Below are 14,442 nucleotides of genomic sequence, written 5' to 3' on the forward strand. Positions count from 1 at the left end.
ACTCAGCCCCTTCCCTGTGCTTCTTTGGGTAGACTGTTACCTCATAAGATGTATAAAGAAAGTAAGTAGGATGGATGTGGCTCACTCAACAGGTATGGAAGGACTCCTACAGCTAACAGAATGTGTCTCTTCCAGAAAACAATCATTTTCACTGTTTTTTTTTTCCCCCTCTGAATAAGGATTCCTCCCTGGAAAAGCTGCTATTTATGATGAGAGATCAGCTGACCCATCATTAATCATCAGGATATTCAAGAGGCTGATGCAAATTCTTGCTAGATACCTACTTTCATTTCTTCAAACATTTAGAGAAAACTTGGCTAATATCACTGTAGGAAAAACTGTGTAATGTGTTCATCGTATTTTTTGGAAGTGTAAGAGCTATTTCAAGAACACTTTTCTTTTTTTAAATGAAAAGTAAGTTTATTCTGGTACAAAACTTTGGAAACTACTTCATAGATATTTTCAGAATCTGCATTTTTTTTGAACTTCATGAAAGTTATGTATTTGAAAACACTTGGTAAATTTCAAGGCACTTCATCAGCACAGTATAAAAAGAGATACTAACAAACGATTTGATATACTGAGCAGTTTTTACTGTGTCAGACACTGATAAATTGTTTTTTAGTGATCAAATAACCATATAAGCTAGCTATATCTATTATCTAGATTTTAAAAATAAGGAAGCCCTGGTTTAAACACCTAGGAGCTTATTAAGTTTCTCACCCAAGCAAACACTCTGGAAGTGGTCAGATTAGAATCTGAAGCCAGGAATGACACTAAATTCCACATTTTCCTTGGATGCTATCCCCTTTAATTTCAACCTGAACCAGGGAGCACTGCAGAAGCAAGACTGCCTCTTTCCCTGCTGATATTCTGGCGGATTTTCACTCGCTGAGGACTTCCTGGTTAGCTCTGGAGTCTACCTTGGAAAAGCAGCTGCTTGTGTCCAGGGTCAGGGGTTGGCAGGGAAGTTCTGGTTAATGCAGAAGTGGCCGAGGCTGGCCTTGCCAGCTCTACCACTCAACTGCAGCCCTAGACTTCAGCCACAGACGACCATTAGCTGGAATGCTCTGCTCCAGCTGCCCTCTCACAACTCAGTCCCCACCGTGAAGGATCCTTTCCTAATTTGTGTTCACCAAACATTTTTCCGAAATGCACTATGCCACTTCTTCTCAGTAAATACATGGCAATTTAAGGAACTGGACTTATGCTGATTCTAGAATAAAAAAAGAATTCTCTTCAATATTGATGCTCATTTATAGATAAGAAGAATGTGATTCTGTGGTGATTCTGTATTTTCTTTTTTTTTTTTCAGGAAACATCATGTAAACCAAAGTCTTACTTGGAAATTATAGCTATTTTAAAGCACATTAGCTGATTTTTAAATATAGTTTACACCTCAATAGGAACTAACATTTTGCCTCCTGAAATTTGAGTTCACTAAGTTTCCATATTATTTCCAATAATTTCTCAGTCATTTTATTTTGAATACTAATGAGCTATTTAGGGAATATACATCCATCTAAATAAATTTCCATCCAAACTAGGATTAGGATGCTGATGGAGTCTCACCAGAGAAACAAAACAAAAAGGCAGTAAAGATATTTAAGATGAATTTAGTGACTGTATGTGGTGTCTGAGGATACATTAAACACTTTATAGAAAAATGGTACTAAAAACCAAGTTTTTGATGTTAAAGTTTTGTTCAAATTCATGATAGTTTTCTCATAATTCACATGATTCCAGAAACTTTTTCAAGTCTGTTTTTAGTCTCATAGTTCTCAATCAGAAGTCACTTTAACAAGTTCTCTAAGAATCATGTTTGTAATACAGGAGCCTGATGCATTAGGTAGCCTAGTGGCTATAAGTCCTTGCCTTGCACATGCTGGGATCCAATATGGGCACCGGTTCCAACAGCCCTGTTCCCCACCTAGTTCCTTGTTTGTGGCCTGGGAAAGCAGTCGAGGACGGCCCAAAACCCTGGGACCCTACACCAATGTGGGAGACCTGGAGGAGGCTCCTGGCTCCTAGCTTTGGATCAGCTCAGCTCCGGCCACTGCGGCCACTTGAAGAGTGAATCATCAGACAGAAGATCTTCCTCTCTGTCTCTCCTCTCTGTATATTTGACTTTCCAATAAAAATAAATCAATCTTAAAAAAAATGAAGTGATTGGAGCTGGCGTTGTGGTAGAGTGAAAAAGACTGCGATTCTGACATCCCATACAGGGACCAGTTTTAGTGTTGGCTCGTCCGCTTTTGATCCAGCTCCCTGCTAATGCTCTTAGGAAAGCAGTGGACGATGGTACAAGTCCTTGTGCCCTTGCATCCACATGGGAGAAATGAAAGAAACCGTGCTCCTGGCTTCAACCTGGCACAGCTGGGGCTTTGGAGCCACTTGGAGAGTGAATCAGCAGATAGAAGATCTCTCTCTCTCTCTTTCTACTTCCTCCTGTCCTTCCCCTGTTTCTGTAATTCTGTCTTTCAAATAAGTAAAAATAAATCTTTTTTAGAAAGTAATTACATGTGAATATCAAAATCATATTTTTATAGACCAACTAATACAACGAAAACACTGGTCACCTGTGAATTGGGTAAGTTTTCAGAAACAGAACTATATGTGGAGACAGTTTTGAAACACAATTAAATTTATAGGTGATGTGAGGTATTCTGGGAATCACCACATGACTTGAAAGTGGATTTTTATGATGTCACCTATATGAGAAAATGCATGGGAGGAGTTTCTACCACATTTCATGGATGGCATGAGCATGGGATGGCAATATAGTATGTGATCCAGAGGCCAGACCCACCTGCTGTACCACTAGAATGCAAAACAGCCTTTCTGGACACATTATTTGTCCTGTGATAGAAAATCACTCTTTACATGGTCAGAAGCTCCACAAGAGTCAGAAAACCCCTTGTGTGACTGTGACTCTGACGGGGCAGAGGCCTGCATGAGAGCACCTGCTGTAGTTCTCTTAACCTTGTGCAGACTGCATCCGATGCACTCTATACTTATCCTGTAATAAGCTGTGTATCTACCGCCAAACATCGTGCTGAAATGAAAGCTCACTTCCAAGAAATTAATAGAAGGGTCACCTGCTATCTTGCCAAATAAGTTTGCCAAGATAAAATTAAGTCCTCTTAATGTTAGACTTTCCGAGCAGGTCTAATCTTGTACATCAGTTGTTTTTGTGTGACAAATGGCTCCAGGTGCCTTCACTGCAAGATGAAGCTGGGGAGAGTATATGCTATTTATTGGAATGATTCAAGTCTTTGGACTGAGTATACAAAAACATACAACATATGTAGTCCTGTTTTTAGATGAATTCTGTCTTTCTTAACCAAAGAAGATAAATAGGCAAATAAATAAAGGATGTTTTAAGGTATTTGTTTTTATGGAATGTGGCCAGTGCAAAAATTTGCTTTCCTTTCAAGAAGACTATGCTGGCAAGTTTCATCTTGTTTCTCACAGAAATTTTTGTGATGGGAGTGATAATGGTTTCAGGTGTGGCTGTGCATTTTGGACATTTTTCCTGGGCGATAAAACTGACCTGCATTTCACTGGATAATCCTGTCTCATCGTTCCCCTGGGAACACTAAACAAGTCAAGGGGTAAGGCAAAGGTCAGATGTGTTTTGAGGATTTCTAGAATTCATAAATACTTTTGCATCTAGAGGATAAAATGTAGAAAATAAAACAAGGATGTGAGCTCTCAATATATCCTAAAGTCAAGTCTCTTTCACATTTTTAACAGACAAGATGTAAACAGCCATCACGTGCCCTGGAAGCCTTGGGGATCCCCAACAGACTTGTAGTAAGTTTGTGTTTCTGAAGCAACTTACTGGGTGCAGGGGAAGTGTTCTCTCTGTAACGCTATTAATACTACACCTTTATTTTCTAATACCAGATTTCTGCAAGTCCTTTTGCTTCCTTTCATTTGTTTGTACTTTCCAGTGAAGAAAAAAGGGTAGCTTCACATGGAATTCTGTTACCTCTTGCCAAATTTGCCATGTATCATTTAAGCATATGCAGAGAATAAGCCTTAGTTGTGAAGTGTGTGTGTGTGTGTGTGTGTGTGTGTGTGTGTGTGTGTGTAAGCTAAATATATTCATTGACTTTGGATACAGAAGAAGGAAATCTTATGTGCTGTTCTCCAAAAGGTGAACTAACATATTCAGAAGTATCTTCCTAGTTTCAGGGGAAAAAAAGCTGCTCAGCATTTCCATAAGTGTCTGGCCTAGGAAAGCAGCCTAGGTATTTCAGAAAAAGCCCAAAGTTGCTAAATTCATATGCCCTTGCTATCCTTAACAAATTATATACTTTCTTGTGTCAAGGACATTGTCTGTGGTCCTTCTACTTGGTATAACCTTGAAAACTGTTGGGGTTCATTTTGTTACAATTACGTGTAGTTACTAAGTTATGAGGTTTACTCAGGACCTGATAGTTAAATCTGCGTCCTGTACAATTATGCCACAGGCCATAACGGAGTTCCAGGTTAATGCTGTTTCTCTACTGACAGGTGAACAAGTGACTCCTAGGATACATTTGGGTATAGCTAGTAGCTTTATATTTCAGTCACAGAACTAAGAATTTCCCTAACACTTTCAATAAAAATCTACTTCTTAAGTATAGAGGATCACTGATTTCTATTTGTCAAAACCAATATAAATCTGATTGGATCTACTAAAGCTTTTATGATAAACAATTTTAATAATCTGAGATTTTGCATACATTTAAACCCAAACTGTAAAAGTACATTTTCTCCAGTTTCCACATTAATTTTTAAATATGATTTTAATTATAAATGAAGATGCATTTTTTTTTTTTTAGTTTTCTTGGAAAGAATCTGCAAATATCCTGGATAGAGACCATTCACGACGCACAAGCAAACTGCTGACATTTTTTTCTAGATTGACACTTACTCTGCCTTAAGCCTCATGCTATGCATGTGGCGAACCTGTGTGACTTACCCTATTGAAACAGTGCTCATGATTGGGTCCGTAAAAATGCTGGAGACATCTCACGTTGTTTTTGTTGACAATCTTGTTGAAGAATTCATTGACATATTTGACAGGGAACGCACAGACGGCCGATCGATTCATGGGTTCAGCGGAATCTGGCTTGCTTTGGGCAAACACCCCAAACAGAATGTCATCATTCAGGCTGGCTCCGATCTGCTTAGCAAGATGGGCCCCAGGCTTACTGACATAGGCAGCCTGAAGGATGTTGAACACTTCCTCCCTGGTGGCTCTCTTCCTCCTTTTTTCTGTGAGAATGCATTCCAGGGGCATTTCCATGTATGAGTGCAATCCTGAGTCTTTGGAACAGAACCTGATGATTCTTGTGTGAAAAGTTTGAGCGTCAAGAGTTTCCCTTTGGACCGTCAGAAAGTAAATAAAGTGGTTGCTTTCGAAGGCATGGATATACTTAATGGGATAGGAATCTCGGAACTCAGGCAGGACATCAATATAGGACTGATCTGTCAGAAACTTAAAACCATCCTGCGTTTCCTTCAGCCTTCTCACTGATATCGAATGCAACGAGTGATCTGGAAGGTAAGAAGAATTTATGGTATTGCCCACAAAGAAGTAGATGAACCGTTGCTTTTTAGATAGGAGAACTCTGGTTCCTAGGGCACTCACCACGCAGTCCGGGCACTGGCCAGGCTCTTCGTCTGCCTGTGGTGAGAACATACAATGAACCTCTGAGTGTATGTCAGCCGCATTATCAGGTGGGAGAACGTGTCGCTGGCAGGTGCCTCTGTTGACGCTGCCACAGCTAATGAGTTGGTCGTCGTAGTACTTGTCAATAAGCAGAGCCAGGTTGATGTTATCTTTCCAAATGGCACCTGAGGAATTGGCTTTGCTGCTGCAGTCCTGACATGGCCAACAGTCCGGGTGTTCTAGCAGTGGCCCAGTCTTGTACTCAGCCACCTTCTGAAGGTCTTCGTCATTTAAAACGTAGATGTGATTGATGGCGCCGAGGTAAATGTGATGCTGGTGTAGAAGGACGTTCTGGATGGGCGTTTCCGCGGTGAAGTTGGGAAGCTGATACTTCATGTTCACGTTCATCTCAGACTTCACCAGCGCCTCTTTGCACTCCCCATGGCTCCTCGGCACCAAGGTAAACAGGAGCACAAGGACGCCAGGTGCAAGCACAGCGGGCCCCTTCATTGTGAGAAGTTTATCTGCCAAGACACGTTCAAGGCAAGAGCAGTTTAGTCGTCATTAGAAACAAAGAAGGGGGGAATAAAAAAGGAAAGAATGACCCCAGTAAAAACTATAGTACATAAAGCTTTCCAGCTGGAATTTCTACATAGAAGAGAAACAAAAAACTCCAGTGGGTTTCACATAAAAAGATGCATTGTGCACTTGGACATGACTCCACATAGCTTAATTTTAGAACTCAAGCCATGAACAAGTAATTTTAGAGAACCATTACGAGATGCAAACAATGCTCTGTATTAAAGAAGAAACAGCAACTAAGTTAGACTCATTCAACAAGGAAGGAAGAAACATAGGGCATGTCTTTATTAACCCCTTGCTGATTGTTTTATGTGGGTTCAGATCTCTAGCTAATGACTAGGTTGATATTTATGCTTTCTCAGTCAAGTAAAGGAACTGTGGTTCGGATTCATTTATTCTAGAAATCACAGCAGGCATTGTTTCCTTGGGAGCATGTAGAATTACTAGGCTAAATTTAGATCCCTTTTGGAAGAAAACAATCATAAATTCTAGTAGTAATACGATCACATGCTGTTTATAGGATTTTGTGTGCAGAGGAAAGGTACGATTACATTTTGGCTATAGTTAACCTATTGTTTCAGATAGACAAAAACTCACAATGTAAGACCACCAGGAACCCTGAAACAGCAATCTGAAAATGTATAATATAAAATATTATCTTCAGAACCAAAGCACAACAGATTGTTCATTACCAAGTTAAAAAGCTACTTAGTATAAAAGAACATGATTTTGACATTCTATTATCTGCACTTGGATGATATTTCTATTAGGAAGCAGGAGAGAATCTTCTGCTTAAAAACTTAAGATGGACAATTTATAAAAAGTGTGCCTTATAATAGCTATTGTCATTTAGCACTTTGGAAAGGAGATGGTTTAGAATGAAAAGAAATTAAATGACTATTCTCTAAAGCTCTAAAACTCAAGTCATAATCCCAAGTACAGGCCATTTCTCCCAGTAAATCAGGTAAATCTAGTAGTCATAACTTGATACCAAATCTTTTTGACTCCAAAAATCAAGGGTAATTTTACTCTATTAAATGGAGGCTTTCATTAAGAGGCAATGGAAAGCCACTGAAAAGCTCTGAGCTATGGGACCAAGCTTTTACTATAAGATTGATGTTAGATTTACTCCAAAATTATGTTGAAGCCAACGTATCTTTGAGTAGGGAGACCATGGCAATCAAAACCATTTAAGCAGCAATAGCTTAAATAAATAAATAAATAAATAATAACCCACTGTGAGCTTACAGGCTTAGCACTTAGCCAGTGGCACCAGGAACAAAAGGGAAAAATGAGAGACATATTTGAATAAATAGCATTTTTGAACTAAAGGGTGCAGTACCTAAGAGAAGGGAGGATGATGGCAGTTCTCTGGGGAAATGTGGGATCATTTACAACAGAGTAATTAGTAGCAGGCAGTTAGGCTGAAGACGGGGAAATTTGGCTTTAGCAGTGCTGACTTTGATGTGATGATGGGAAATGAGTGAATGGTTTACTACAGGGATGACGAGTAGATTTCACATTATTCACCAGGAAGCAGGTGTTTGGAATAAGTGAAAAATGAGAATTCCGAGCAGGCAGAGTGTTTGTGCCAAGCAGTAGAGATGAACACTGACAAGTGTTTGCAGGGAAAGTTGCCCTTCCTGGGAAAGCAGCTGATGGGTTTTGAATGAGGCGTTATCTGTCTTGGATAAGACAACAATTGGAAGCATTAGTACCAGGTATCTGCCATCACAGTAGTCAGAAGGAATAAAAATTCAGAACTCAGTTTTAGTGAAGTAATTGAGACTTTGGTTGAAATAGAAACTTGCATGTTGTTTGCAAAGAGGAGATGGTTGAAGCCAAGAGTGAATATGTCCTTGGAGAAATGAAGTGATAGTAGAGGAGAGGGGGTGAATGAAGCAAACCCTAGGCAATACCCTTTGTTGAGGTCCCGGTGAAAGAGTCCAGGAAGGTTATGTCAGGCAGGCATTAGGAGTGCCAGTATCACATTGTATGACAGGAGCCAGGCAATGATCTCTGGGAGACCTGGGTCCACATGGAAGCTCTTTGTTGGTTTTCAAGAGAGTAGTTTATATAGATTGAACAGTGATGTCAGATGTTAAAATGCAGTAAGTACTGAGGAAGTGGGGTGTTTGTCAAAGGAAGGCCAAGTCAAAGGTATTAACAGGGTCAAAGGTATAAACAGGGTTTAATTTTTAAATCATAGGAAATGCAAATTCACGAAGGGCAAGTGCTACTACTAAGACCTTCTTTTCTTCCACTCACATTGATTCAAAGTTCAGAAAGACACAGTGCTGTTCCTACAAAGTTCACAACTGCTTGGTGGACACAGTGGGCTTATAGACAGAGTAACAACCATGAGAAGCAACCGGGAAGATTGGGAATGATGCTGGAGCTGAATCTTCAAGGAGGACGAGGGCTGAAATTTCTGGCAGGCAGAGAAATTTGTGCAAAGTAGAAAGCAAATGACCTGGACAGGAAAGCAAGCAAGCAGTTGAGGCTGCAGAAATGAGAAAATCAAAGAGGCCAAGGAGAGATAAAACCATCGGAGCAATTTGCTAAGGACAAAACAGATGTGTCTGAGATACTTGGAACACAAGTAAGGTCACAGGACTGAGGCAGCAGAAGAGAATGGGAAGTCAGATGAAGATACATACAGGAACACTGAAGGAGGTCAAGACATATGATCTTGTGTTTTAAAAATAAATCACAGCACATGATCATCTGCTGAAAGTGATGGATACAGAGAGACTGGAGAGTGCATAAAGAGGGTAAGAGTAGATTCTGCAGGGCATGCAAGCTATGACCAGCAAGACATTAGTAAAAGGACTGCTCTGAGGGCTCCTTCAGGATAAGATGTGATGTGTTGTGACTTCCTGTTCATATTCAAGAAAGATGGAAGAAACTCAGAGGGAAAGGTCAAGGATACAATGGCCAGAGCAAAGGGAAACATCTGATTAAGGCTTCGCAGCAGTAAGGAAAATGATGAAAGTGCAGTTGGGTCAGAAGGCAAAACAAAGCTTCTGGAAAGTGAAGACCTAGAAGAGATGTTACCACTTAACAATAAAATTAATAATAATGTGGAATGAGTGCTTACCATGTGCCAGGCATGCTGCCAAGCCCTCTGATTTACTCTTCACACACCTGTGAAGAAGGAAGTATTATTATCTCCCTATTCTAGATCAGTATACTCACTAAACCACACAGAACCAGGATTCAGTTATGTGTCTGGCCAACAGGACATCTGTGCTCTGAGTGGTGATGGAGTGTGTACTGCATCAGGAGTTAGACAATCAGACCTCTACTTCTGGACCACTTGTACCTCCAGCTGTCTGTCTACTCATTCATCTCTAAGTTTCAGCTCCACAGTCTCACATGACTCAACGTGGGTCACCAAGAGAGCTTTGAGACACAGTGCGTATCCATATAACGGGCTGTACTTAGTAATTTTATATATAATTCTCTTTGTTTTGAAATGTACTGGGACATTTTTGGTGCTTATAAAGAGAATGACCAGGCATAGAAGAACAGAAAAATTAAGGACAAGCTGTAGGAGGCAGAGGTTGTGGTACAATGAGTGGGATGCCTGCAGCTCACATCAGAGTGCTTGGAATGGAGTTCCACCTTCACTTTAGGAAAAAACCCTATTTATTTATTTATTTATTGGAAAGGCCGATCACATTTATAGAACTTTCTCCAGGTCTCCCAAGTGCGTCCATGGTCCCAAAGCTTTTGGCCATCCTCTACTGCTACCACAGGCCACAAGAAGGATCTGCATGGGAAGTGGCACAGCTGGGGCATGAACTAGTCCCCATATGGGATCCTGGCACTTGCAAGGTAAGGATTTAATCACTGAGCCATCACGCCTGGCCCCTACCTCCACTTCTAATCCAGTTTCCTAGTAATGGGTCTGGGAGGCTGCAGACAATGGCTCAAGTACTTGACTTTCTGCCATTTATGTTAGAAACCAAGATGGAGTTTGGTTCCTAGCTTTTGTCTGGCTCAGCCCCAGATACAGGCATTTGAGGAGTGAATCAGTGAATGGAAAATCTCTTTCCTTCTCTCTGCCGCTGTGCCTTTCAAATAAATAAACCTTTAAAAAAAAAGAACAGGTTGTCCTATTATAAGATACATGTTAGCTGCATACATTTATTACATAAAAAATGCAATGTTCTTCTTAAAATGGTCGTAATTTTTCTTCTAAAATTGGGAAATTAACCCAATAAATAACTTCTTACCATATTTTTCTCTAGGAAAAAATAACAAAAGAAACAACGAACCATTGTTTCCAAAAACAAACAAACAAAGAACAAAAAAACACAACCTTTCAACCAATCTGCATCTCACTTGATGCTCATAAAAGCAGTGTGGACAGTGAGCAACTGTTGTTTTCCTTCTAGACTTTCTGACGGATCTTTCAAAATGATCATCTTCTAACATTTGAGGTTTCACATGACATTATGTTTCAAAAATCAAGTTTGTATCTTAAGGTTGGCACATAAATCATTCACTGTACTAGACTTTACTGTTAGAGCCCGAGACAATGTACAAATGGGCTTCTTGTTATCTCCTGGATGAGATGGCAACATCACAAGGAAATAGAGAAAGGGATATTTGTTCTGTATAAGGAAAAAAATGGTTTTATCAATCAATCAGTGGTCCAGTCCTCATAATACCAACCTGGTCCTAAAATACAGCATTAGGGAAAACCTGGTTTTAGCTGTAGCGGCACAGTTGATTATTTGTATGACCCAGAGCAAATCCCCTCTGACCTCAACTGCTTTCCTACTTGTGAAATTATAGTGTTGACCCAGGTGTGGGTCAGAGTACACTTTCACTGCTCATGATATCTTATACTGTGCATCTCTTTCCAACTTCCAATTCAGTCATCTCATCTTGGTGGCCCGAAATCAGCCAGGGTGGGAGTATTTATATCATAGAAGCTGACACACTGGTTTTTCTCTGGCCGGGAGGAGAATGTTATCGAACATTAACCAGCATACTTCTGGGATAAACTCTGTAATTCCAAAACATTTCCAATTCTAATAATTCTCAATTCTGAGACTGTTTTCCTGCAATTTCATTTAATTTCAGTGCCACTAACGTGACATAATTGCTTTCACTTTCCCATCTATATAACCTGCCAGATCTGGTTGTCTTGAGCAATTTTCATATTTATATTGGTAGTGACTCCAGAAATACTTCCACTTTTTGCATGTTTTTGTCTTGATACATTTATTCTCATGATGTGCCTGGATCAGGCTTTCAACATAAAATGTCTGTTTTCACTGTTTTTGCTGCTTTTTCATTCTGAGAAAGTGCTAGCCATTTAACCAGCTTTGAGTTCTTTACTACAAGGAACACATAAAGATGATTCAAACAGACTGACTAATTCATTCTCTTAAAATGTTGGGCATATATCAGGTGAAACTGAATCACCCATAAAACATTCCTTTACTTCTCTTCAGTTGATGGTTAAGATATTCTCACTGGCAAAATATTTCCTGGGAGTGCTTATTTGAGTAGAACTTTGGTTATTATCCCATTGCTTTTTTGCGGTATTTCCTTTCAGAAGGACTGTTCTGTTAACTGTGTATCTGCTTAATTTAACCGTAAAACCAGCTGGTTGACTCCATTTTTTTATCCACCTACCTCTAGCTTCTCATTAAACCAGCTTATATCACTTTTTTCATCCCCCAGAAATATAGCAATATATTTGATTATCCAGCTCTTCACTGAGAAACCTACTACCTGTGCCTATTGACAGTGTCAACATCAACAAAAGCATCTTGCAAAGCATATCCAAGTACTGAGTCCTAAGGAAAAATACAACAGGTGTGATGGAAAACAGTATTTTGAGCCAGACTTTTTGAATGTTAACATGGCTAACTTTCCTTGAGGAAAAATTTTGTTAGAAATTCTAACAATTTACAATTATATAAATAGTACTTTAGCATTTACAAAAACATGGTTAAGGCATCTCTTCTTATCATGATTATGAGATCAAAACTACTGTGTCTTCAGAAGCAAAAATGAGGTTTAAAGAGGATAAAGCATTTTCAAAAAAGCACCCAACACACAATCTAGTTGTGAGCATCCTTTTAATGTATAATGCTCATTAGAACTGCTCCAAATCATTTGCATTTCCTGAAAATGATTTTTATTCAAAAGCCACAATAATACTGATTTTTACCTGCCCAGCACCCAGTGACTCTTTCACTGGTAACTCTTTTCAAAAGTCTCATCCCCTACCAGCTGGGTCTGTTAGCCATATAGCCTCTTCTTCTCTTTTAGTAAAGTGCACACAAGCAAACCAACGTGGCCTTTCAATGATCTCTATTCTCTTCTCTTTAAAAAATTATTTTTTATTTGTGAGAGAGAGAAAGAGAGAGAGAAAAGGAAAGATAGCCTTCCATTTGGTAAGTTTATTTCCCAAATACCCACGACAGTTGAGTGTGAGCCAGGCCAATGCCAGCAGTCCAGCACATCATCCAGGTCTCCCATATGCAAGGCATGGGGATTCAAGCATTTGGGCCATCATCTGCTGTTACCCAGGATGCACATTATCAGGATGCTGGATTATAAGTGCAAGAACAGGACTAGAACCATGAACCCTGATGCATCACATGTGGTCATCACAAGCGGGGACTTACATGCTGTACCAAATACCAGCTGTATTTTCTTTGACCAGTACTTGGTCAGACTGAACATGGAACTTAAAGCAAGGCCAGAGTATTTTTTGGGATTTGATATACAAGTGTGGGTGTTTTCTCTTTCAGAGACCACAAGCACTAGAGATGGTATTAACTTGGAGTGTCTAGTGACTATCTTTGCTACCCCATGGAAAAAACCCAACTAAACTTGAAACCACCCTGGGATAGGATAGCCCAGGCACAGAAAAAGTATCCTGATGCTACTGTTTATGAATCTGTATCCAGTCATGCCTTAAGCTAAAGGAAATAGAATTTTGTTCTTCTTTCTTCATCAATAGTTTCCTTCACTCTTAAAAATGCCTGGACAATAGTGTCCAGTAGAAAACTATAGACTGGAGAGTTCAAAACCAAAGTTAGGTGCATACAAAGGAACATTATGTACAATATTCAACCAACTGGGACAAGGAAGGTTCCTTTATCTACTTGAATAATTACTGTAAATATTTTACATTGCATTTGGGAACCTATCTGTTAAGATTTCTGAGGCAGTATGCTATTTTTTATCCTACAATATAATTCCACAATATTTATTTAACATAATTTGAAAATGGAAATAATATATCTAAGTGAAGAGTTAAGATATAAAAATTAGAAAAAAATCTCAATACTGCTTTTAAGTATACCAAAGGGATTTATGATGATGGAAAATGGTCGAGATCCCATATGCAGGAAATTACAGCCATAAAAACAGTTAGGCCTAACTCTTCAGGAAGCCTTGCCAGAATGAATCCTAAGGAAAACTTTTAGTTCTGCATTTAAATCATCACAGGACAGGAAGACAAAGTGCAAGAAAGCATATTCCTTTGGAGACTGCTGATGATATTCAAGAAATCATGTTTATCAATAGTTGCTGCTTTTGAAGGGTTACCTTACATTCTATCACATATCTTTGAATACCCACTGCAGGTTACCTGCTTGTTTAGATTCTGAGAACTGCTATCCTCAAAGAGCATACAGGCTCTAGGTTTAATTACAGCAGGACAAACTTCAAATCTAAATGTGTAGCTCATATTGAAAGTGAATGGATGCACTGGGCTGTTCAGAAAACAAAATCTAAGAAAACGCTTTGATGCCTGTGTTGAAAGATTTAATGCAGTGCCATTATAGTCATGCAGGGATCCCACCCTGTCCTTAGAAAGGTCCAACAACACCTGCAGTCAAAATCCCCTCTGATACTGACAGACACCACTCTGATGGTACCTGCTAATGATGAGTCGGTGGGACAATAGGATTCTTCCACCCATCCTACTGCTCTTGTGTGTGGCCACACTGAAATACTCCAGAACACCTGTGAGGGAAGTCTATTTTTCATATTTACAGAGCGTTTTCCTCACAACACATCTCATACCATTCTTCTGAGGAGTGGATGAACACTGCTGCAGCGGTGAGAGTGTGAACTTGCTCGTTAGATAGGCTTAGGATGTGGTGTGAAGCCAGAGGATGACTAGCTTCCACACCTTGCCATTTTCTTTTGTCAAA

At 39.6% G+C, this 14,442-nt stretch overlaps 1 protein-coding gene across 3 annotated transcripts in view; it reads right to left on the reverse strand.

Moving 5' to 3' along the window:
- The window catches only part of MET (MET proto-oncogene, receptor tyrosine kinase), a 109,149-nt gene that overhangs the window by 79,007 nt on the left and 15,700 nt on the right, over nucleotides 1-14,442 (reverse strand). For 2 of the 3 annotated variants that reach the window (XM_058681475.1, XM_058681477.1), the window contains exons 2-3: nucleotides 9,348-9,394; nucleotides 4,973-6,189 (exon numbers count right to left, since the gene is read on the reverse strand). In XM_058681475.1, the coding sequence (XP_058537458.1) occupies nucleotides 4,973-6,175 (1,203 nt within the window). In that variant the 5' untranslated portion in view covers nucleotides 6,176-6,189; nucleotides 9,348-9,394. The remainder of the gene's footprint in view (nucleotides 1-4,972; nucleotides 6,190-9,347; nucleotides 9,395-14,442) is intronic. The other variant, XM_058681476.1, reaches the window with a different exon arrangement.

Source organism: Ochotona princeps, chromosome 25 (assembly GCF_030435755.1).
Source record: "Ochotona princeps isolate mOchPri1 chromosome 25, mOchPri1.hap1, whole genome shotgun sequence".
In the NCBI taxonomy this organism is placed as follows: Eukaryota; Metazoa; Chordata; class Mammalia; order Lagomorpha; family Ochotonidae; genus Ochotona; species Ochotona princeps.